Source organism: Mycosarcoma maydis, chromosome 12, assembly GCF_000328475.2.
Source record: "Mycosarcoma maydis chromosome 12, whole genome shotgun sequence".
NCBI classification, from domain to species: Eukaryota; Fungi; Basidiomycota; class Ustilaginomycetes; order Ustilaginales; genus Mycosarcoma; species Mycosarcoma maydis.
Window position 1 is genome coordinate 36,266 of NC_026489.1, and position 24,512 is coordinate 60,777.

Sequence of the window (24,512 nt, forward strand, 5' to 3'; positions counted from 1 at the left end):
CCGCTTTCTTCCAGGCGAGAAGTCGTGCTCCAAGCATTCGTCTACATCCCTTGTTTTCCTGAAAACTAGCCTCTTTCTTTGAGGATGGCTTCTTGCCTCAACAGCAATCCAGATGGTGCGCCTGTCTTGACCACCGCTTCGAAAGTGGTCGGCGAAAGCTTTGCAGAGAGAGCTAAGAGCTTGCGTCAGCTTCTTGCTCTTATCCAACAGAGTGGCTCTGCTCTCCTCGAGAATTACCAGCAGCTTGAAGCACGGCAAGAACACTCCTCGTCCAGCTCTCGTGGATCTGTAGAGTCGCATGACATCTACGAAAACACCCAGACGCTCTTGGGCGCCGCGGGCATGTTGGGCGAAGTGACGCAGGATCCTGGCCTCCGTTGTTTGCAGATGTGCGGCTCCTTCTTTGAAGCTCGAGCATTCCATATTGCCATCAAGCATCGCATCCCGGATCTAATTGCACGATCTCCCAAGGGACGTCTTTCTGCCGAGGCTCTTGGCAAAATCACCGGTGTCGAGCCACGTAAGCTTGCTCGAGTCTTGCGTCTGCTCGCTGCCAACCACATGCTAGCAGAGGTCGACGTGGACACGTACGCCAACAACCGTATCTCTGCTTGCCTCGTTGACAACCCTGGCCTTAACGCTTACATCCATCACTACGGTGAGGAGCCATACAACGCAGCCGGTGCTCTTTTCCACCAATTGGGCACTCCGAAAGGAGACTCGTACGATATTCTCGATGCGGCGTTCTCCGATGTGTATGGACGCAAGCCTCGATGGGAATGGCTCGAGGAGCACGATGAGAAGACTGGCAAGCCTAGAGAGCAGCTCGAACGCTTTGGCCTGGCTATGCTGGGAGTAGGCGATGTTGAAGTACCTGGTATCTTGGCCGACTACGACTGGGCGGGGCTGGGCCAGAACGCTTTAGTCGTCGATGTCGGTGGAGGAGTCGGTCAGATGAGCATGAGTCTAGCGCGAGCTTTCCCTAATCTCAGCTTTGTCGTTCAGGATCGTCCGCCGGTCGTCGAGCAAGGAATCAAAGTGTGGACCCAGCAGGCACCCGAGCTTGTATCTCGATGCCGTCTCGAGCCGCACGACTTTTTCCAACCGCAGCCGGTCCACAATGCGAAAATCTACCTGCTGCGTCATGTGCTGCATGACTGGGCCGATCAAGAGAGCATAGAGATCTTGAAGAACCTCAAGCCTGCACTCGGCCAAGGTTCGCGCATCTTGTTGGCAGAACAGCTCATGGTCTGCGCTACAGGAGACTCGCGCCTCCGCTCCGCTCCTACGCCGCTTCCTGCAAATTATGGCTATCCTGCCCGCTTCAGTCATCAGCGTGACCTGAACATGATGGGTCTCATCAACGGCATCGAGAGGACCCCATGCGAGTTTGATGCTCTGGCAAAAAAGGCTGGTCTTAGAGTCATTCGCTTCATCAGCTGCAGAAGTCAGATCGGCCTGGTTGAGATCGGTTTGGCATAAGCACCTCTTGCAAGAACGCTATCGAGTTCTTCATTGTACTTCCTAGCTCCGTCATGGTCCGAATAACAGAACTTTTGATGGATTCAGCTTGGTTATCCGTTGAAAACAGGAATGCCGCGAACTAGATGACACGCAACAAGCAGTGGATCGGTTCATCAAAGAAAACCATTCCCGTCTGGGAGCTGCCGCAAAGAGACTCGTGACTGTCTCTTTCGTGTTGGCAGCCTGCAGTATGTCTGTTCAAAACTCCATGTGCCAAGTCCACCACTGAGCCTCAAAAACCAGCCCAAAGAAGGTCGACTTCACAATTAGTGACAAGATTGATCCAGTCTATTCACGATTAATCAGAGTAGAGCTGGCTACAGTAAGGAATAGCAGCGCTTTGTTTGTCCTCCTTTCGTAGTGCAAAAGTGTCACATTCACGATGGTGCAATAGTAAGAGCGAATCAGAAGCCCCTTTCCGCCTCTTACAGCGAGTGTCGGTCAGTCGGCGAATAAGCCCTTTCGTGGTTCATTCGTGATTCGTGATTCGTGATCGGTGATTCGTGCTTATTTGGCCAACTGGCCTTGTACAAGCACCAGGTGGTTGGACCCTTGTCTCGGCTATCTTGCCAAAAAGCATGGTCTGTCTCGGCTAGACGAAGACGCCGACCTGGTCAATCACGAATGCACTCCAAAGAACTACCGCTATGCTTCACGATTCGTGTCAATCACGAATGCCACGGCTGTGTTTCAGTTTAACACCAACAATCACGAATCACGAATGCACAATCGGGATTCATGGATGCTAGTCTGTGAGTGTTGGCTTCTTCCAGTGACGTGTGCAGTTCCGTTTTCAAAGAGATGCTTGCTCAAATGGGGCGAGTTGGCTCTCTTGTTCAGACAGATGTAGAGTAGGGATGCTATCAAGCAACTTAACGCGGTCGATCTGCAATCGTGATTCTTCGTGATGGTCTCAGCGCACTCCTGCCAGATAGAGTGATACTACTTGGTGATGCTTGTCACCTGAACATGGATATTGACTTTGAAACAAAATGCAAATGGTGGATACGTAACGACTCTCTTGAACATAGGTGCGACCAAGTGCTTGTCTCGCGGACAGAGACAGGCGTGAGGGAAAAGCTTCAAGATTGTGGCTAAGCAAGACCTGGCAGCAGAGAAGCGAAAAACGCCTCGACAGCCTTCCACTCGTAAATGCTGCTGGTCACGAGCGCAACATGGCTGTCGGGGCGAACGACGACCAAAGCACCTCGGTTCGGATCAACGCGCCACTTTTCGTGTGCTGGATGGACGAGCATGCTCGGTTTGCCCATTTGGTCCGGGTACGGAGACAGACTAGCCCGATCATCGCACATCCACCAATCTGGATTGAACTGGACCACGTTGGCGTCGATGGCTCGCGTCGAGTAGCAGCATAAGTCGGTTTGACTGGCAGCAAGTTGCATCGATACATGACTGTGCATTGTGATACCGACCAGCTGCAGCACAGGTCGATGTGGATCGAGCAGACCTGGCAACAGGTGCGATCTGTCAGGTTGTACTTCTGAAGCGGGATGCTTTGATCGAAGCTGTTGATGGAGGCCTCCAGGCCTGGCAACGTGTTTCAGAAAGCCCAAGATCTCGCTGGTGGGCAGCAGACCTGTGCAAGCGAAAACGGTAAAGCGAGCATCCGCGAAAGCTAACGACTCGAGTACCGAGATTGGATTGCAGTCTTTCCATCGCGTCACGGTGGCAGGAAGCAATCTTGCGCCAGCGAACAAGCCAAACGGCCCGCAAACCGCACCTGTCGTAGCAGCTTGGCCAGCAGACGACAGCAGCCACGCTAGTCTCGACTCGGCAGGCTGTTGATCGTGCAGTGCACTTGCTGCTGCGCAAGAGTCGCTTTGGTCAGTTCCAACCAGCTGACTGCGTGGGTAGAGGATCGAAACGCCGCTCTGATACGCTTCGTTGCGTCGCTGAAACACGGCAAGCGCATTCTCCTGCTCGGTGTTGCCGCCATACTTGCTTCCTCTGTCGTCCTTGCCTTTGTTGTGGATCGTTTGCTGGCGCTGATGACGAGCAAAGAATTGGATCAGATCACGATCCATGTTGATCAGCTGTTCGGCTACCATACGTCGTTCCAGGTTGTAGGTGGTAAGAAGCGAGGCTGGCATGCCATGTTTTTCGACAAGCGCCAATTTCAAGGCGAGATTGTGTGCATCCATCAAAGAAGTGTTCATGCCCAGACCGCCCTTTGGAGAGTGCAGATGCGCAGCATCTCCAGCGAGAAAGATGCGTCCTTGAACGTCCAACGCGGAAACCAGACGCTGGCTGACCGTATAGACGGTGAACCAGTGCACATGTTGAAAGCGGATCTTGAAAGGCGAAAACGTGTCGTTAACGACATGTAACACTTGTTGCAGCGTTGTTACATCCGAAGACGCTGGCTCCTGGATAGAAAGCGGCATGTCAGGTAGTTGACAGTATAGCCGGACGCAAGATTGACCGTCGATGGATTCTCGAGGAATCACAAGTACGGTCGACGTTGTTCCATGAAGAATGGAAAGGTTGCGAATGTCGGGGAAATCCGTTTCGACACCGATAACATCGACTGCCGCCCAGCGTGAATCGTGAGAGTCTCCCTCGAGAAGGATACCGTGGTAGCTACGAAGCCACCGTCGAACGGCGCTCCTACCGCCGTCGCATCCGACCATGTAGCGCGCACGGATGGTTTGAGCATCGCCATACTCGGATTCAAGCCGAACTACCACGCTCGAATCATGGCTTTCTCGCATTTCGAGCTCTGCATCGACGAAAGACCAACCATAGTCGACCTGAGTCGAATCGGTCTGGTACAGCTTTCGTCGAAGCGCGTCTTCCACCACGCCCTGACGTACACCCAAACTGTAGCAGTCGTCGATATCAAACGTCGGAGAAAAGAAGGAGCTCCTCGAGATGCATTCCGGTTTCGACTGGCTTGTATCCCAGAAGGTTCGTGCAAACATCTTGACGCCTTGATCGATGATTTCTTGACCCACACCGACCATGCGCAGCACTTCGATGGTTCGGCATTGCAGTGCATCGCCACGACCCCTTTCGTGATGACTCGCGTGACCGGAATCGACTACACGGATTCGGAGACCAGCATGTGCCGCGCAAGCAGCGAGCATCAGCCCGGCAGGCCCTGCCCCCACGATCAGCACATCTATAACGTCATCTCTGTGGTTCTCACCGTCGGCCACCGACTGACGATCGTTTACGCAGTACGTTTCCAGATTCCTAGTTTCGGCGCTGGGAGACATGTTTTTCAAGTGCCATATAATCGAGTAAACAGGATGGGTAAAAGAGGGAGAGGGAGAGGGAGAGTGTCTCAAGAAGCTTCAGTCGTTGCCTGTGCCCATGGCGATGCGTCAAAGTGGTTTGCTAGAAAAGCAAGAGAGCTCAATTTCTTTTATGCTCGTTCTCTGAAGCGCCAGAAACCGCTTCGGTCCGGACCCAGATCGTGAGTCGGGAACCTCTCTTCTCTTGGCCACTCACCTGTAACTTCCTGCCATGTGTAGCGCTGCTGATATCGATGAGGGAGGTACACGGACCCCGAGACTTACGAGTATCCCCTTTTGGATGACCCCGGGTAAAAAATAAGCGCGCGTATCATGGCGAGTTTCCGTATTAGTCAACTTATTCGTGATTCACGATTCACGATTCACGATTCTTCATCGGTTGTGCAACTGGAAGCTTAGCCGCTGTACCAAAAGGAGGTCTAGACAACCAATCATGAATCGGACTTGGGTTGTAATCTTCAGCTGTGGATGGACGCTCGAGCTGTCAAGTAGAGTAGCTCTCTGCGCTTCTGCCGACACTCGTCACTTTTACTCGTGGTACAGTTGGACTCAGAACATGTACAGTACAGTATTGCGACACTCGGCTTAGGGTTCTCACTATCCTCGTGCGCCTGCGGAAGGAGAATGAGATGCAAGGCTGACAGCCGAGGACTGAGGAGTGAGTCGATCAAGCGCGTGTTTCATGACGCAAGTACATGGATAGGAATCGCCTGTCGCGTGACCCTATCGAGGCCATGACCATCGGGCGAGGTGTACGATTCCAACAAGAACAGCGTAGCGTTGAAAGGCTGTGTCACCTGAGCGCGCGGGAGAGGCAGCTTCGGGTAGATGTACGCGTTGAAGCTGCGCCCATCGATCTCTTGCTGCGTCGAACCAGGCTGGAACGCGTTAGGTGGCAATGTCATAAATGCGTCCAGACCGTACCTCTGATCTCCGGCGGCCATGGGCTGCTCGGTTGGAGAGCTGACGTTCTGCGAGGCGATCACGTAGATTCGGATCAACTTGGTGGCTAGTCCAGGGCTGCCTCCGATACCGTAGTATTCGAGCTGGACGAGCGACGATCCGTCTGCCAACAAGATTCAGCCTCTTTCTCAAGTGATCGCATTGCCGAAGCGCTGTCGACCCATGTTCAACACGAAATGCTTACCTCGCTTGACAGCCTGACCAGGTTCAGGCGAGATGACGGTGGCATATTGCAGATCAGGTGTCGCTGACGGATGCGAATCCAGCTGGGTTTCGCTCCAGGCGACGCTTTCCGCTTTGTTCACAGAGAGAAACGACAAGAGCACTCCGATCGTAGGCAGCAATCTTGATGCTTGCTTCATGTTTCGTCTGCAGAAGAGCTGCTGTATACTCGTGTTGTGGTGATGTGAGGGTGAGGGCAAGCAAACAATGACAAGAGCTTTGCGTGTTGCATTGGATCTCTGATACTCGACTTTTCAAGGACGCATCTAGCAGAGCTCCCGGGTCTTTTTACCCTCTTTCTCGCAAGGCCATGCTAGCTTCAGACTTGCGCTTCCCTTTGGCCATTGCCTACGGATGGTGCAATAGCACTTCTCGAGCCGACCCGAAGTAGATGGTTGGCGTTCAGGGCTAGGGTTTTCCGCACTCTTTCTGTTTTAATACGAGGACATTCGTCCATTTTTGAGCGTTTTGTGAGCGTTGAAAAAGACCAAGTGCACCGATACCCGGTTCTTGTCTTGTGTGGTCTTTACTCGGGTCCTCGGGTGCTCGAGTGCTTGGGTGCTTGGCTTGCTCACCGCTGCGTTTCCTCTCGGTCGATCTTGGCTGCTTGGCTCAATCATGAAGCACGAGTAAGGCCCCACAACTGATGTGCATGATGAGCATATCAAACAGCGGACGGTGGGGTCTTGTGCGAGTACATAGTGTACATAGTGTGCCGCATGTGTCTCGACTTGAACCTCAATCGAGCTCGACAACCTCCATCTGGGCGTGCAAAACATCGCTGTGGACGTGTATTTGTTGATCGACATGTTCGCTCTCGAGGTAGATGAGAGAAGCAAGCTGGGCTCACTGCTGCTCGGATCGCGCTTCAAGCTGGCGGATTCTGTGCTGGCACGAGGGGAGTGGATCTTTGCAGCAACAGCGGCAGCTGCGGTGCTTGTCCTCTTGACCTTGCGATTTCAAGCCGGCCAGAATTGCCAAGGCAGGTTCAAGCGAATTCCTGGTCCACGTCAACTGCCCATCATTGGCAACATTGGGCAAGTGGATGCAGCACGTCAGCATCCCAAGTTCCTGGAATGGGCACGACGCTACGGCGAGATCTACCAGGTTCGCTTCGGCAGCAACCGCATAGTGGTGCTCAACTCTGCCAAGGCGTCGATCGAGCTGCTGGATCGAAGAAGTTCGATCTACAGCTGTCGACAGGGACCGCATTTTGCACACGATCTGATGAGCGCTGGACAGCGACAGGTTTTTCTGCCATATTCCAAGGAATGGAAGGCGGCGAGGGCGTCGGTGCATCCATTCTTGATGGGCACCAAGAGTCAGGGCTACAAGACGATTCAGGAACACGAATCTGCGGTGCTAATCCACGATCTATTGAGGCATACGCAGCACTGTCTTTCGCATCGTCGAGATCAAGATCTACCGCTCACACACGAAACTGGCTGGGAGGCACACGTGCGGAGGTACACCACTTCGGTGGTGATGAACATCACGTATGGTCGACGCGTTACAAGCACGTATCGAAATCCGGAACTGCACAAGATCTACGATGTGCTCGGCAACCTGGCTGTGGTAGGCCAACCCGGACGGAACGCATGCGATGCTTTCGCATTTGTCCGAAAACTTCCTGACTGGCTCGCTCCGTGGAGAGTGCAAGCCAAGGCGATGCACAAGTGGGAGATGGAGCTCTGGGGTGGTTTGCTCGAACGCACCAAACGCGACAGGCAACACGGTCGACCCTGCCAAGGCTACGTTGCTAGTGTTCTTGACCGGCGTCAGCACGCACCAAGCTCAGCAAGCTTTGACGGCTCTGGACTCACCGCCGAGGGAGAGATGACCGACTTGCTGCTCGCCTACACGGCAGCGACGGTTCTGGAAGCCGGGTCCGATACAACCGCTTCCAGCATCTCGTTTTTCATCCTGGCGTGCCTGAATAATCCTAGGATCTGGGACAAGCTGTTCAAAGAACTGATATCGGCATGCGGCGACGCTCTGCCGACGTTTGACAAGATTCAAGATATACGCTACCTGCGAGCATGCATCAAAGAGACGCTTCGTCGACGACCACCTACCATCATGGGTATCCCGCATCGAGTGATACGCGATGATGTTTACGATGGCTACCTGATCCGCGCAGGTACTGTGGTGATGGGCAACGTATGGGCGATTCACAACGATCCGCAACGATATCCGAACCCGGAAAAGTTTGAGCCGGAACGGTTTCTGGGCGACGATCTGAGCGCCGCGCAAAGCGCAGCTACCATGGACGCCGAACGGCGAGACCACTACACGTTTGGCTGGGGTCGTCGCGTGTGCCAGGGCATGCACATTGCCGAAAACTCGCTCATGATCGTGTTGGCTCGATTGGTGTGGTGCTTTGAGCTCTCGACGCCCGTTTCGAGCGATGGGACAACACCAATCGCTGTTCCGAGCATCGATCAAGAGGCCAACTTTTTGCCCGGATTCGTGAGCCAGCCAAAGGCGTTTGCATGTCATTTTGTGCCAAGGAGCGACCATGTGGTGCAGACTCTCGAGAACGCCGCAGCAGAAGCGCAGGAGTACTGGAGCGCCAACGATCTGGAACCGGATCAGCGCGATCACTACTACAAGGATTGAACCACACATCTTTCTGCAATAGGCAATGCGAATTCTTGTATGGATGCTGCTGTTGAATGCAAGCCTGTGCAAGCGAGCCGGCGCTGCATCGAGATCCGAATGCAGACGTACTTCAGCTGTTGTTCACAAACAGGTTCCACTCTGCGCGCTACACCAACACAGTCTCTCTGAGGCATCAAGGTGATGGCGATTCAAACGGATAGCGTCGCACTGAATTTTACCAAGGAATCTCAACATACGCTCCATCTTTCGAGAAAGGAGCATGGTTCCCAATCAGCTGGCCCGTCGGACCATTATCGGGAAGCGTGGCCAAATGCACGTAAACAGCTGCACCCTCTTGCAGTGTCCTCAAGCCTGTGAAGTTGTTGAACGGCGTCTTGACGTGTCCGGGAGAAGCGGCATTGACCTTGAGATTAGGCTTTGTGTGAGCGACCAAGTTTTTTGATTGCATGAGCGTGACCATGTTCAAGGCAGCCTTGGACGTGTTGTAGACCATCGCGCCGGTTCGCGCCGGTTCCAAGCCGCTGGCAAACGCGATGGAACCTCGAGCAGAGGAGACGTTGACGATTCGAGGGCGATCGGATTTGGCGAGAAAAGGTAGCAAAGCATTGGTCACAGCGACCGGAGCAGCGACGTTGGTGGTAAGCACATGGATCATATCGGCCGAAGTGGTAAGCTCGGTTTGGAGAAACATGTTGTCCGTGCGCTTACCACCACGACCTGGCGGAGCGCCGACGCCTGCATTGTTGATAAGCACATCCAAGCCGCCACCCTGCAGCGGACCAGCCGGATCGGAAAGATGCTCCACGGCCGAATCGATGGAAGCCTGATCATCGACGTCGAGAACGAGGCCATGGATTCTGGCCGAGCAAGAACGAGCTTGCACCTGCTCGGTCAGCAATTTCACAGCACCATCCACCGCCTGGCTACGCCTACCACTGAGGATCACGGAAAAGTTGTGGTCGAGAGCCAGAAGACGAGCAGCTGTGAAACCAAGCGCTTCAGGATCGGTGCTGCCTGTGACGAGAACGGTGCGTGCCGTGTTCAAGCTTGTTGCCGACATTTCGTACAGCTTGCAAGATCGAGAAAGCGAACGTATTGGGCAAGCTGGGATGAGCACGCACCTCTAGTAGCTACAAATTATATACATATGGCCCACCAAAGCTTCTATCCCGATGATGACCTAGGGGATGGGGGAGAGAGTGAGTCACAAGTAGCGATGTTGACGTTCCATCACGGACGTAATCGGCCAACGTTTACTCGGCGTCCCGTGTTATTTAAGTTGTCTTTGCACGTCCTTCTCGCTTTCTCCCCGCCCGTCCGATCTTGTCCGCTAATCACCCATTCATCTCCGAACGCCAGCTACAGCCACATTCGTGATTCATGATTCGTGATTGATTTCAGTTTTTCGTGTTTCCACATTCACAGTTTACGCTTCACGCTTCTCTGTTCCACGCGTTGGTCGTGCGCGTTTCTTTTCTGCGCCATTCGTGATTCGTGATTCGTGATTCGTGAGTTGTGTGATTTTCGTGATTCATGATTCATTCTTTGCTTGAAATTCGTTTTGCTGACGCTGCCAGAAATCGTGAAACAAGGCGATGCAGCTGGTCACGTGCAGTGTGTTACAGTCACCGAACCCGTGCGAGAAAATGGGGAAAATGGGATTACTGGAATCACGAATAAATGGAGCAACATCACACATCAAGGTATATATATACATTCACGATGGAGGATCAAGACGGTGCTGAGGTGGCGCAGGGCGTCCCAGTGCAGTGGAAAAGTGCCGTAGAACGCTCGGCTCGGCTGGCTCAGCCAATTTAGGGTCCTAGCTGTAACGTTAGATAGAAAACCAGCCTTGGGCCAAACGTAGGGTGACAGTTAGTGCGCGGCGGTCATTGAAAAGGGTTAGCGTAGCGGTTGCTGCACTTGTCACTGCCAGACAGACACAGGAGCAGACGCACGGTCGACTGACTGTACACGCCAATGAATCGTGAATCGCCACCATTCGCCGGGGTTGTTGCGATTACGCTATCATATAATAGCACCACCGCTGATTGGAGCGTCGATCGCAAGCGCGCCTACCGTCTAAAAAGACTCGCCGTCCACGCGGTACACATGCAGCATGCAATCACGAATCGTCTTAGTCGCTTCACTAGTGGGCCAATCATGTCGACTAAATTTCGTAATCAGAACCACTGAACAGGGTTACTGTAAGTTACTTGAGATGCGGCCCTTGCCGCAGGATAGTGCCGTAGGCGTATGACGCCGGCATTCATTCCATGCGGTCTATGCAGACGCCAAGACATGCTAGTGAATGCCCATGCTGCTAAAGTTGGAAGCATGCTGTCAGGACATGTGGGGTGGATCACGTTGTCCATGCAGGAATTGTGAATCGTGAATGTGTACAGCGTCAATATCTTGTCGATGCTCCGTGTCTCTCCATACTACGCGCTATCGATTGCGAACCAGTCGGCCGGGCGGTGCAATGCATTTGGGATTGTCTGTGAGCGGATGGCTGCCCCTCCTCATCCTTGTGGTGATGCTTGGGATCCATCCTGATTTCTCGACCTGCTAGTACGTTTCTGTCCCCCACATGGACCGAACGCACTCGACCTTGTGGTCGCAACCGTGTGCCCACGCCACCTCGCGAGGACAGACAATGCTTTGGCAAGCGTCATTGCTCGCTACACTCGGCGCGTCTTTGATCTGGACTCGAGGCGATGTCGTCTTATAGCGAATGAGCATGTTCCAAAGGGCCAAGCAGCCTATACGCTCGGTCGTAAAAGGTATAAGAAGCACCAACGTCGGAAGCGGATCACTAGTCGACAAACCATCCCTTGTCTCGCTACATACCACGCTCGGAAGCCTGTTCAAGATGCAGTTTTTGGCTCGATTCATTTTGCTGGTCGCAGCAGTGGCAGCGATTGTGTCAGCACATCCCGGTGGCCACGCGCCGAGCACCACCAAGCTAGAGACAAACAAGCTCTACAAGCGCTCTGCGCATCAGCGATACACTCGCTGCGCTAGTAGCTCGGCCGTTCGACGTCGTCATGCACACGATGCACAAGTGCGTCGTCAAGAGCGCATCGACCAGCTTCGCGCTCGCACCTTGCGACGACGCAATCTCTCGGATTACGCATCCGAGATCCTCAACACTACACACCACTCGAACCGTACAGATCTCACCAACACCACCATCGCCTCGACTGGCAATGTCTTCAACAGCAACCACACCGAGGCGTGCGTGTTGCAGCCTGAAGTCACCATCGGTCCTTACTGGGTGAGTGGCGAGCTGGTTCGTTCTAACGTCACCGACGACGAGCCTGGTGTACCTCTGTATCTGGACGCGCAGTTTGTCGATATCGACACTTGCGAACCAGTCAAAGATCTCTATTGGGAAATCTGGAGCTGCAACTCGACGGGCGTCTACTCTGGCGTTCAAGCTCCGGGCAACGGCAACCAGGACGACGATTCCAATCTGAACGCTACCTTCCTACGTGGTGTACAGCAGACCGACGAAAACGGTGCTTCGCAGTTCCAAACCATCTTCCCGGGACACTACACGGGCCGAACCACGCACATTCACGTGGTAGCGCATACCAACGCTACGCTTCTCGCCAACAACACACTTGCCAGCTCGGCCACAGGAGGCGCGATTCACATTGGCCAGCTCTTCTTCGACCAAGATCTCATCAGTCAGGTTGAAGCCATCGAGCCGTACGCCAGCAACACGCAAAACGTCACCACCAACGCAGATGACTTTATCTTTGTAGAGGAAGCCGCCAACCAAGGTTCTGACCCGATCGTCGAGTACGTCTGGTTGGGTAGCTCGGTGCAGGACGGCATCTTTGCTTGGGCAACAATCGCAGTTGATGTTGGCGCTAACTATACCACGCAAGCAGCCGTGAGCTATACGGACCATGGTGGAGTGACCAATCAAGGTTCCCAGACTCCTGGTATGGGCATGGGTCGAGCTCCTCCTTCCTAGATTCATCTCTGCAGCTCGCCCGAGAGAGTTGCGGTCGGATAGCCCGCTCAAGTGGCTCCTGCTTATATTTTGTTTCGGACTCGAACGTTGACTGTATACGATCGCATTCGTTTTTCACCGACATGACACGAAGCCATTGTAGACCTAGCAGCGCTAATCGTAAGCAATCTCATTTCGCCATTCATCATCAACATAGCAGATCCGAGCCAGACCCACTGCTTGAAGTCAAAGTGTTGCGTCCGGATCAGATGACGGCCAGAACAATGTTACGGATGGGTGAGCCAGATTTTCAGGATTGTGGGTGAACAATTGTGCCTGTGAAGTTGTCGATAGCTGTGATCTTGGTCTGCATCGGCTCGTCTTAGTCGTAGTCGTAGTATCCGCAGCAGCTCAAGTAGAACTTTGTGCGGTAGACGATCTTGTCTCCGGGCAGCACACTGACCGACTTGATGGTCCAGAACTTGTCGTCGCTGCTCCAACTCGCTTGCATCACTTTAGTGTCGAAATGCATGTGAGAAGCAATGTGTACTGATCGGCAACACTGTTGAGATACTCGAGAATCTCGCGAGTCCCAGCAATCGCGCGACCTTGCCGCGATTAGAACGTTTGCAAGTCCGAGTCGGAACGGATGCCCGGATACTTGAACAGATCCCAAGATCCACCAAGCGCATGTCGACCTTCGAGGATGGCGTACGACAGGTGCGGAAACGAGTCGGTCCAGCGACCGGCTGCGTTGATGCGCTAACTCCCAGCACCGACGACCAGGACATCGTAGATGCAGCTCTTGTCGGCACCATCTTTTCGGCCGTGGTTCTGAATGGATCCCACAATGCATCAAGCTCGTCACAAGATGCTTGACACGCCAAACGAGACACGCTTCGAGGAAAGAGAGGCGATCCAGTCCACGACTGCGATGCAATCGTTGACAAGGCATTGACGAGTGATAAAGTCCGGGACTGGATGTGGCCAGCTCGGGTTCTATATACATTTGGCCACCTGGTCTCATAGTGCCACTCGAGCACATAACCTCAGCCGTGAGCTCCGCCATAGCTCGAGCTTGCATGGCTGATGATCTCCGGAGCATTATTCACTCGAGACCAACGATACGTTGCAAATGATACAAAGTAGTGATCTGATGTGTGTGGGGCGCAAGAGATCCGGTAACAAGCACGAAGGAACCGCTCAATCTCTTGCCTACAAATACTGTAGGTGTCCACCAAAGTCGGCCTCCATCAATCCTCAAGAACCCCAAGTTACCGCCGAATCGGTCAGAGATGAGGTCATGTTGCCACCAGCGTTCACATGGCTGTTCATCCGGTGCTAGCCATCTGTACCGGGAACAAGTCACGAACGTAAACTGCCATGTCCTGCCGTTGTCGTATGGTGTATTCGTGATTCACGATTGATGGTGACAGGAAACCAGACACGGTCGAGGGTCATGGGTCGAGGGTCGAGTTTTTCGCTGTTAGGGCGGACGTTTTTAACAACCAGACACTTGAACTGACTCACGTGACCGATGAGCCGCGGTAGAACCGTCAAAACGCTTTGCTGAGAACGATTGACGACGGTCCAACTTGTCCTTCGACGCTCATCATCAGTCAACTCCTCGTGGCTCGGCCGTCGCAGAGACCAACGACATGGCGCCGAGGAAGAAGAATCCGGCGATCAAGTCGAGCGGTACCACGTCGTCCAAGGCGTCGCCGCTGCCGGACTGGGTCAAAGGTGGAGGCCCCAAACCACCTCCCTCTTACACCAAAGCTGCCAAGCAGCAGCAAACACAATCGGCGGGCAATGACACAGCTATATCGGCTACAGGGTCCTCCTCTTCTTCTTCTCCGGTTGCTGCTGCTTCTTCCGCTGGTGGTGGTGGCGGTGGCGGTCAAGGACAGCCGAGAGAAATGCTCTTCCCACCTGGCAGCAAGACCCCCCTCAACATGCTGTACGAAAGGGTCAACAAGCTGCCAGGATGGGAGAAACCCATCGTTGAACCACGCAGGCACAAGCAAGGCTACAGCTGTGCTGTGACGCTGAAAAAGGTCAACAAGAAGGACGCCTCGAATCCGTTTACCGTGACGTTTGAACCCAAGGAACCCACGCTGCGACTCGAATGCCAGTCCAGCTTAGAGGCCAAGCATTGGGGTGCCACCTACGCCCTGTTTCGCATCTTCAACCACCTCTCGCTCAACCTTGCGCTCCCACCAGGACCTAGAGAGTACTGGGTCAAGATGGAGGCTTACAAAAAAACAGCACCTAGTCACCAGGACTGGATGTGGGCGTCGGATCCTTTCGAAGCAGCAGCAAAGAGGGACGCAGAAAAGGCGAAGAAGGAGCAAGACAAGCTCGCAGCGGCAGATGCAGCCAGCAGAGGCGAGGTGAGCATCATCAATGCCAAGCTCAACGGAGCAGCCAAGCCGCTCAGCAAAGCGTGGCAGGAAGCCAAGGAGGTGCGACTAGCCAGTTCGTTGCGAGAAAAGATCGAAGCCACCATTCGTAGAGCGATGAGCATATTTCCTTCCGCCAGCGCTGCACCGCTCGATCTCGTTGAAGAGGACCAAGATGCCGACACAGCAGCGCCAAATTCTACACCCAACATCGATGCTGCCGGTCTGGAGAAGGAGCTCACATCGTACGGCTTTCGCCGCGGGCATGCACGCAGCGCCATCTCTTGGCTCACCTCAGCGCGCATCGCGCTCAGCAATCCATCGAGCTCCTCGACAACAGCTGCAGCATTGGTAGATCCGATGCTCGCTTCGGCTGCTTCGCTGGCAGACCGCGAAGCTGCGCTCGAATACCTCATGCTCTACACCCCCGAAGAGGATCTGCCGGCGAGATTCAAGCCAAGCACCACATCGGAAAGCTTTGTCACCTCGTCGAAAGCTGGTGCAAGTGGAGATGCGCTTGCAGTTGGTTGGGCTGTCGACAAGTTGTCCAAGCAGGCCGGCTTACCCAGAAAGGCGGTCCAAGCTGTTTTCAAGCGGATCGCTGCTGCAGAACATGAGCGAAACGTCGAGCTGCCGAGACTGGTCAAAGAAGGTCTGGCGCTGGAAATGATGCTCCGTCAGATGGCGGGCTGGGACTCGCCAGCGCAAGCAGAAGAACAGTGGACCTCGGATGCGATCCTCGATGCGGTGTTGTTCTTTCCGACCAGAGTCAATGATGCAGACAAGGAAGAGATCGAGATCAAAAGAGCCGACGAACGCATGGCTGTCGAGGCTGTGCTGGGCGATGATCGTGTGGTGGTCCCTAGTGAGCACCAACGGCTCGGCGTGCAAGACTACGACGTTACCATCGCTGGACCTGGCACGTCGGTCGGTGGAACAGAAGACGTTCGACTGCGTATCTCGTCGCATCCGCAAGCGCTCTATCCGTTGGCTCGCGACAAGACGCACGCGGTTGCTCTTCCCGCATTCTGCGTGGTATCCAAGACGTTACCGTCCTACCTCAAGCTTGCACTCACCCAGCACTTGCTTCGCGCCTTCCAGGGCGACAACCGGAGGATGGACTGGTACGATGCCATCGAGGCGGGTGATGGTGGTATTGTGTTGAGCCTGGTCGAAGAGTTGGAGAGCATGTGGTCCAAGATGATCGACGATCCTCCTCTGCTCAGCAGCGTGATGCAGTACCTCGTTGGTCCAGATTCTGCTGAATCCAGTGTGGAAGCTACACCGGAGACATCTCGAGCCGCTACACCCACAGGCCCATCCAGGATAGCCAATAAGCGCCGAACCGGAGGAGGGAGAGCCTTGCGACGTGATGCCGAGGTCGACGCACAACTGCAACGCCAGCAGAGGCAGTTGCACACGTCTCCGAGCTACTCCAAGATGGACGAGACGCGTAGATCGCTGCCTGCCGCTTCGGCTGCCCGTGAGATCTTGGGGCTGATCCGTTCGAACCGTGTGGTCATCATTGCAGGCGAAACGGGTTGTGGTAAGACAACGCAGGTGCCGCAGTTCATCCTGGACGAAGCGATCGAAGCTGGACGAGGAAGCGAGTGCAACATTGTAGTCACTCAGCCACGACGTGTGAGCGCCATCGGTGTCGCATCGCGTGTCGCGGTGGAGCGCGGCGAAAAACTGGACGGCAAAAAGAAGGCCGTGGCGCCTGGCAGTCTGGTAGGCTATGCGATCCGCGGCGAACGTCGAGCATCTCGCGAATGCAGGCTGCTGTTCACCACGACAGGAGTGCTGCTGCGACGACTGGGCGCGGGTGGAGACACGGACCTGAAGGGCATCTCACATGTCGTGGTGGACGAAGTGCACGAGCGCAACGTGGACTCGGACTTTTTGCTGCTCGAGTTGCGCGAGCTGCTGAGACGCAACAGCAGGATCAAGGTGGTGCTGATGAGTGCCACGATCAACCAGGAGACGTTTGCAAGCTACTTTGGTAAAGCACCGTGCATCTCGATCCCCGGCCGCACGTTCGCTGTCGAGGATCACTACTTGGAAGACATTGTGCAGCAGAGCGGGTTCCGACCTTCGGGCAACGAGTGGCGCGGTAGCGCGCGAGGTGGCAAGCAGATCGAGCAAGAGATAGGTCAGCTGCGAGCGCATCTGCAAGCGCAGGGTGTAGACGAAGAGACATGCAAGGCGGTGGAGAGCCTCTCTCGGTCTGGAGGGAGAATCAGCTACGAGCTGCTCGGAGCGGTGGTGCGGTACGTGGTAGAACGAGCCGAGAACGAAGAGCTCAGCGGCGCTGCAGATGGCGATGTTGGTGGAGCGATCCTCGTATTCTGTCCTGGTGTCGGCGAGATTCGACAAGCGATCGATGCCATCACGACGTCGGTACGTGGGCAGAGCAAGGTGGAAATCCTGCCGCTTCACGCGAATCTATCTGCCGACGAGCAGCGCCGCGTCTTCCAGCCGGTGGGAGCAGGCCGTCGCAAGATTGTTGTCTCGACAAATGTCGCCGAGACGTCGATCACGATTCCTGATGTGTCGTACGTGGTGGATACAGGGAGGGTCAAGGAGACGCGCTTCGAACCGGAAAGTGGACTGACGCGCTTGGTGGAATGCTGGGCATCACGAGCCGCGTGCAAGCAGCGACGCGGACGTGCTGGACGTGTGCGAGCTGGAGAATGCTTCCGGCTGTACTCGCGGTATGTGGACGAGAAGAAGATGGCAGCGCAGCAGACGCCCGAGATGCGACGCGTACCGCTGGAATCGCTTTTCCTCGAGGTGAAATCGATGCGCGAGGACGAAGACGTCAAGGAGTACCTCAACAAGGCATTGGACCCGCCGAGCTTGGCGTCGATGGACGCAGCGCTGACCAACTTGATCGAGGCGGGAGCGCTGCAGTCGGATCGAGGATACAAGAGCCGGCTGACCTCGCTAGGCAAACACCTGGCGCAGTTGCCTTTGGATCTGCGCTTGGCCAAGCTGCTGATCATGGGTACAATCTTTGGCTGCCTGGGACCCATGTTGACGGTGGCGAGCATCATGTCATGCAAGCCGCTCTTCAATACGCCATTTGAGAAGAGGGAAGAGGCGAGCAAGGCGCGAGCAAGTTTTGCCGCTGCAGGATGCCGAAGCGACTTGCTCGCAGACGCTGCAGCGTTCGAAGAGTGGCAGACGATGCGAGCCCAACGGAAAACGAATGGCGAGATCCGAGAATGGTGCGAAAGCCACTTTATCTCGCAGTCGTCGCTGAGGGACATCCAGACGAACCGATTGGACCTACTCTCGCATCTGCAAGAGATGGGCTTTGTGGCCCCAGACTACAGTGCGTTTGGCGTGTACGACGACGAGAGGTACGACATGAACGCGCAGCATGCAGGAGTATTGCGATCAGTGATTCTGGCGGGACTGTGGCCAGCGGTGGTGCGTATCGATGTGCCATCGGCCAAATTTGATCAGTCGTCGAGCGGTACCGTGCAGAGGGAGGCGGAAGCTCGGCAGGTCAAGTACTTTGATCGCAACGGCCGCGTGTTTTTGCATCCGTCGTCGACGCTGTTCAGCTGCAAAGGGTTCGAGTCGTCGTACCTCACCACGTTTGCCAAGAGCTCGACTGGAGCTGGAGCGGATTCAAAGGTATACTTGCGCGATGCGACCGAGGTGCCGCTGTTTGCGCTGTTGCTGTTTGGTGGCAAGCTCAAGATTAACCACTTTGCAGGAGGGATCGGTATCGGATCGAATCAAAGCGGTGGCGATGCCAAGGACGAGAATTGGGTTCGACTGCGTGCCAATGCTCGAATCGGTGTGCTGTGCGCTCAGCTGCGACGACTGCTGGATGCGGTGCTCGACCACGCTATCGATGAACCGCAGGACATGTTTGCAGTGCCGGGATGCAAAGACGTGCTCTCGGTGATTGGCCAGGTGCTTCAACGTGATGGTCTTGCAGCGTGAGGTACAGCAGTCATTGCTCAAATTTCATAGCGTCGCATTGGGCCTTTATTCTATAGAATGCTTTACAAACAAACACGTGCCAAGGATATGACTGTACTGCACTGACGCATACAGCAGCGATTCTAGACTTGGGATGATGGTCTCGAGCAACGTCTATCTATGTCCACCCGCTGTCGATGGCGAGTCGAGGGGACGCATCGGTCATCGGGCAAACATCGGTCGATTCGGACCGATCGACATCGTGAGTGAATCACATAGAGCCACACGCTGTGACTCAGTCGTGAGTGTGACTGTCACTGTCACTGTCACTGTACACACGTGACAAGCAATCACGAATCATGAATCGCTTCACACTGTCACAGAGTGAGTAGAGTGTGACCTATCGGAAATTCAACGTCCGATTCACGATTCAATTCACGATTCACGATTCGGGATTCCGTTTGTCGAATTTCTCCACAGCCATCACAGCCACAGCACAGCTGCTCAGTGCGATCGGCGGCGGATCGCGCAAGATGGCTTGTGCTTCCAGGAAGGCAGTCACAGTCACGAGTCACGAGTGAGTCAGTCAGTCAGTCAGCCAGTCACTTGGACCCTGCGATGATATCACGTTTTGGTCCATCGGATCTGCCTATCTCGGATGGCCCTTGCTTTTCCTCCTGCTGCCATCACCATCGTCGCCTCTTTTCGTGCGACACCACCTCCTCGATCACTCGATCGGTCGGATCTATCCGGCAGGGACCGCTCATCCCTCATCGCACATCCCTCATCGTCCACCGTCTACCGTCCACCGCGCACCGCCCGCCATGGCTATCTCGAAAAAGGCTGGCGCCAAAAAGGCTGGCGCTGTTTCCAAGCCTCCCCCTTCCAAAGGTGCTTCATCCAAAGGCGGCGTTGCTAAGGCGGATTGGAGGGAAGGCTTCAAAAAGGCACAGGCTGGTGTCTCGGACATGACCTTGCTCTCCAAGGTCACCAACGAGGCCATCAACGACAACCTCCAGAAACGCTTCCAGAATGCAGAAATTTACACCTACATTGGCAACGTGCTCATCTCGGTCAATCCCTTTCGCGATCTCGGCATCTACACTGAAGACATCCTCCAGTCCTATCGTGGCAAGAATCGTCTGGAAATGACGCCACACGTGTTTGCCATTGCAGAAGGCGCCTACTACAACATGAACGCTTACAAGGAAAACCAGTGTGTCATCATCTCGGGCGAGTCTGGCGCAGGCAAGACTGAAGCTGCCAAGCGCATCATGCAGTATATTGCTGCCGTCAGCGGTGGCTCCAATTCTGGCATTCAGGACGTCAAGGACATGGTGCTCGCTACCAACCCGCTTCTCGAAAGTTTCGGCTGTGCAAAGACGCTCCGAAACAACAACTCGTCCCGTCACGGCAAGTATCTTGAGATCATGTTCAACGCACACGGAGAGCCGATCGGCGCCAACATCACCAATTACCTCCTAGAAAAGAACCGCGTCGTCCAGCAGATCCACGACGAGCGCAACTTTCACATCTTTTACCAGTTCACCAAAGCCGCCACCGCCACGCATCGCGAAAATTATGGCATTCAAGGGCCCGAAGCCTATGCCTACACCGCCAACAGCCAGTGTCTAGACGTCAACGGTATCGACGACCACGCCGACTTTCGCGAAACCATCAGCGCCATGAACACCATCGGCCTCACCGCCGACGAGCAGGACAACATCTTCCGCATGATCGCCGCCATTCTCTGGATCGGCAATGTCCAGTACGTCGAGAACCAAGAAGGAAACGCCGAGATCTCGGATCCAGGCGTACCCGACTTTGTCGCCTACCTTCTCGAAGTTGATGCAGGCAACGTCACCAAAGCCTTGACCCAACGCATTATGGAGACCCAGCGTGGCGGTCGAAGAGGTTCGGTCTACGAGGTGCCACTCAACCCTACCCAAGCTGCCGCTGCGCGAGATGCTCTCGCCAAGGCCATCTACAACAACATGTTTGACTGGATCGTAGAGCGCATCAATCAGTCCATGAACCCCCGCACGCAGAGCTCCAACGTCATCGGCGTTCTCGACATCTACGGCTTCGAGATCTTTGACAACAACTCGTTCGAACAACTCTGCATCAACTATGTCAACGAAAAGCTTCAGCAGATCTTCATCGAACTCACCCTCAAAAAGGAGCAGGAGGAATATGCCTACGAGCAGATCCAGTGGACGCCGATCAAGTACTTTAACAACAAGATCGTCTGCGACCTCATCGAGGAGAAACGCCCTCCCGGCATCTTTTCGGCGCTCAACGACGCCTGCGCCACCGCCCACGCCGACCCCACCGCTGCCGACAACTCTTTCATCCAGCGCACCGGCATGCTCTCCTCGAACCCACATTTCGACTCTCGTGGCACCAAGTTCCTCATCAAGCATTACGCCGGCGATGTCATGTACAACGTTCAAGGCATGACCGACAAGAACAAGGACTCGCTCCTCAAGGACATTCTCGACCTTGTCGACTCGAGCACCAACTCCTACCTGCAAAAGCTCTTCCCCGACCGTCCCGATCCCAACAGCAAAAAGCGTCCTCCCACCGCTGGTGACCGTATAAAGGCGAGCGCAAACGCGTTGGTCGAGAATCTCATGCGAGCGCAGCCTTCTTATATCCGCACCATCAAGCCCAACCAGAACAAGAGTCCCACCGAGTACGACAGCCAGGCCATCCTGCACCAGATCAAGTACCTCGGTCTGCAGGAGAACATCCGCGTCCGACGAGCCGGTTTCGCGTACAGAAACACGTTTGAAAAGATGGTCGAGCGCTTCTACCTCTTGTCGCCCAACACGTCGTACGCAGGCGAGTACACCTGGCAAGGTGACGCTCGGAGTGGCTGCGAGCGCATCCTCACCGATACCGGCATCGCGCGCGAAGAGTGGCAGATGGGTGTCACCAAGGCGTTTATCAAGAATCCCGAGACGCTCTTTGCACTCGAGACCATGCGCGATCGATACTGGCACAACATGGCTATGCGCATTCAGCGCGCCTACCGCAACTACCTGCGCTACAAGGAGGAGTGCGCTCGGCGGATTCAGCGCATGTGGAAGAACAACAAGGAAGGCTTGCAGTACATCCAACTCCGAGACTATGGTCATCAGGTGCTTGCCGGCCGCAAGGAGCGCAGGCGCTTCAGTCTGCTGGGCTTGCGTCGTTTCATGGGTGACTATCTCGACGTTGGTGGGGCTAACGGCAAGGGTGGAGGAAGCGCCGAGGGACAGATGCTTCGTCAGGCAACGGGTATGGCGGCTGGAGAGGCAGTCGCTTTCAGCAGCCGTGCTCAACTACTTGTGTCGCGTCTTGGTCGTTCCAGTGTTCGAAGTCCACGCTTCCTGATCCTCACCGACAAGGCTGTTTACATCTTGGTCACCCAGCTCGTCAACAAGCAGGTCTCCACCACGTGCGAAAGGCGCATCAATCTGGGCGCCATTTCCGCAGTGGGGCTGTCCAATTTGCGCGATGACTGGCTGGTGCTCAACGTCAACAACGCCGAAGAGGCCGACCCAATCTTGCACTGCTACTTTAAGACGGAACTCGTCACGCATCTGCTACAGAGGACCAACGGCGCCATCAATGTGATTGTCTCGAACAGTCTCGAGTACTCGAAGAAGAAGGGCAAAAAGGCGCAGATCACATTCAGGAAGGACGAGACGGTGCAAAAGGATGACGTGTACAAGAGCAGTGCCGTCTCGGTGTGCTCTGGTGAGCCTGCCAACAGCGTGTCGAGGCCAGCGCCCAAGAAGAAGCCTGGTCTGGTTCGACCGATCACCCAAGGAAAGCTGTTGCGCGCTGGAGGTCCGTCGAACGCTAACAACAAGCCCAAGCCGCGTGCCATTCCTCGCTCCACGCCTACTCCGGCCAAATTGCCTGGGAGTGGGGCTGCCGGTACAGCTCGTCCGGCTGCGGCGGTTGGTTCTGCGAGTGCTGGTGCCGGTGTCGGTGCGACTCGTTCGGCTCCACGACCACCACCTCCTCCTCCGGCAGCTGTTGCACCTTCTGAGCCTCAAGTTGCACGCTACAAGGCGCTGTACGTGTTTGCTACCGAGAATGCGGGCGAGATGGCGCTTGACAAGGACGACGTGGTCGAAGTGACGCAGAAGGATGAGACGGGTTCAGGCTGGTGGTTGGTCAAGAAGAACGGGGTTGAAGGCTGGGCACCGTCCAACTACCTCGAGTTGATCGTCCAAGCTGCGCCCAAGCCGAAGGCGGCGCCAGCGCCTCCTGTCAAGCGAGCAGCACCAGTGGCTCCCTCGGCGACCACGGCGAGCCAGCGACCTGCTGTAGCTGCCAAGCCTGCATTTGGTGGAGCGGCTGCTGGCGTTGTTCAGCCCAAGCCAGTGGTCAAGACTACGCCGGCTGGCGGCAAGCCGCACGAACGAGCTGCGGCAGTGCAAGCGGATGCGGCGGCGGCACCGGTATCGGTGATGCCTGGGCTGGGTGCACCTGGTGGATTTGCGGCTGTGCTGGCCAAGAAGAAGGCCGAGAACGCGGCTGCAGCTGCGGCTGCGGGGGCGGGTGCAAATGGTAAGGGAGCAGGTGCACCGCCAGCGGTAGCTGCGAAGCCGGTAGTGGCACCGAAACCTGCGGGTAGTAACGGAAGGGCTATGCCGCCTCCTCCGCCACGTCGATAGATTGGAATGCAATGCAAAGGTAGAGGCTGTATACTTTGGTTTGCGACGGATCAACACAAAGCGCAAGATGATTCGTGATTGTGAGCTCGCAGCGGTGGCCGGTACAGGGCACGGGATGTTTGAGCGACGAGTGCGGCAGATGCGCATGCTTGATCGGCGAGCGTAAGAAGCATGGTCTGGCTTGAGCCACAGCATGGACGCGTGAGCAGCGGGACTCAGATGGACGACAGAGTTGAGGCGGGCAGGGGGGCACGGCTTGGTGCTTGGCAAGAAGGGCTGGATGCAGATGGGCGTTTGTTGGTGAATGCGTCCAGAGAGGCGCGATGGTCTTGTAAATACGTCCGGGTGTCTAGTGCGCCCGTCTGGCGAGTAGGCACAAGCGTGTGAGGCGGATATGGTCCGTATGCAGGATCAAGCGCTTGTAGATGGCATGCACGCTGTGTTGCATCGTTGGAGGATGCGCGGATGAACCACTCCAGAATCGTGAATGGGTTGGACGCGTGTATAGCACCTGATGCAGTCGCGCGCCGTCTTGAAGCCGCCTGGCCGCGTTGGGCGGTTCGCTCGTAGTTGGGCTACTTGGAAGCGTTCACGTAGCAATGCGTGCGGGCGCGAAACTCGGTGCTGGGAGCGGGCAGATGCGAGCTGGTTTGCCAGGACATGCAACCGTGAGCATATCACGCTCTGGCATTGGTGCCGGGGGTGTCGCACACCTCGCAGCATTCGGCGTGATCGCTCTTGCGTTTGGTTGTGTCTGAGCACCTTTGTTTTGGACGACGCCTGGTCGGGAGGTTCGGCGTGCTGATGTCGAGGAGCGCAACGCGTGCTGTTGGCAATCAAGGGTTTTGCGGTCCGCGGCCGAGGCTTTTCAGCCTACCAGGGCGCAGCAAGCCGGGCGTGGTGTGCAGCCTTGACTGTTGGTATC

General features: G+C 55.4%; 8 protein-coding genes across 8 annotated transcripts; 5 read left to right on the forward strand and 3 right to left on the reverse strand.

Annotated features, from left to right (window-relative positions):
• Positions 1-84: 84 nt before the first annotated feature.
• UMAG_04106 (uncharacterized protein) lies at positions 85-1,482 on the forward strand (the record flags this gene model as incomplete). Its single annotated transcript, XM_011392309.1, has 1 exon — positions 85-1,482. The coding sequence occupies one exon, from the start codon at positions 85-87 to the stop codon at positions 1,480-1,482; it is 1,398 nt and encodes a 465-aa protein (XP_011390611.1).
• Positions 1,483-2,618: 1,136 nt separating this feature from the next.
• Positions 2,619-4,763, reverse strand: UMAG_04107 (uncharacterized protein; the record flags this gene model as incomplete). The annotated part of the gene is made up of 1 exon (XM_011392310.1): positions 2,619-4,763. The coding sequence occupies one exon, from the start codon at positions 4,761-4,763 to the stop codon at positions 2,619-2,621; it is 2,145 nt and encodes a 714-aa protein (XP_011390612.1).
• A 719-nt stretch (positions 4,764-5,482) lies between these two features.
• Positions 5,483-6,127, reverse strand: UMAG_12253 (uncharacterized protein; the record flags this gene model as incomplete). Its single annotated transcript, XM_011392513.1, has 2 exons — positions 5,483-5,868; positions 5,950-6,127. 2 exons carry the CDS (start codon positions 6,125-6,127, stop codon positions 5,483-5,485), a joined length of 564 nt encoding a protein of 187 aa, XP_011390815.1.
• Positions 6,128-6,794: 667 nt separating this feature from the next.
• UMAG_04109 (uncharacterized protein) lies at positions 6,795-8,606 on the forward strand (the record flags this gene model as incomplete). Its single annotated transcript, XM_011392311.1, has 1 exon — positions 6,795-8,606. The coding sequence occupies one exon, from the start codon at positions 6,795-6,797 to the stop codon at positions 8,604-8,606; it is 1,812 nt and encodes a 603-aa protein (XP_011390613.1).
• Positions 8,607-8,823: 217 nt separating this feature from the next.
• Positions 8,824-9,669, reverse strand: UMAG_11113 (uncharacterized protein; the record flags this gene model as incomplete). The annotated part of the gene is made up of 1 exon (XM_011392498.1): positions 8,824-9,669. One exon carries the CDS (start codon positions 9,667-9,669, stop codon positions 8,824-8,826), a length of 846 nt encoding a protein of 281 aa, XP_011390800.1.
• Positions 9,670-11,481: 1,812 nt separating this feature from the next.
• On the forward strand, positions 11,482-12,594 carry UMAG_04111 (uncharacterized protein; the record flags this gene model as incomplete). Its single annotated transcript, XM_011392312.1, has 1 exon — positions 11,482-12,594. One exon carries the CDS (start codon positions 11,482-11,484, stop codon positions 12,592-12,594), a length of 1,113 nt encoding a protein of 370 aa, XP_011390614.1.
• A 1,637-nt stretch (positions 12,595-14,231) lies between these two features.
• UMAG_11114 (uncharacterized protein) lies at positions 14,232-18,935 on the forward strand (the record flags this gene model as incomplete). The annotated part of the gene is made up of 1 exon (XM_011392499.1): positions 14,232-18,935. The coding sequence occupies one exon, from the start codon at positions 14,232-14,234 to the stop codon at positions 18,933-18,935; it is 4,704 nt and encodes a 1,567-aa protein (XP_011390801.1).
• Positions 18,936-19,738: 803 nt separating this feature from the next.
• UMAG_11115 (myosin 5) lies at positions 19,739-23,587 on the forward strand (the record flags this gene model as incomplete). The annotated part of the gene is made up of 1 exon (XM_011392500.1): positions 19,739-23,587. One exon carries the CDS (start codon positions 19,739-19,741, stop codon positions 23,585-23,587), a length of 3,849 nt encoding a protein of 1,282 aa, XP_011390802.1.
• Positions 23,588-24,512: the final 925 nt, after the last annotated feature.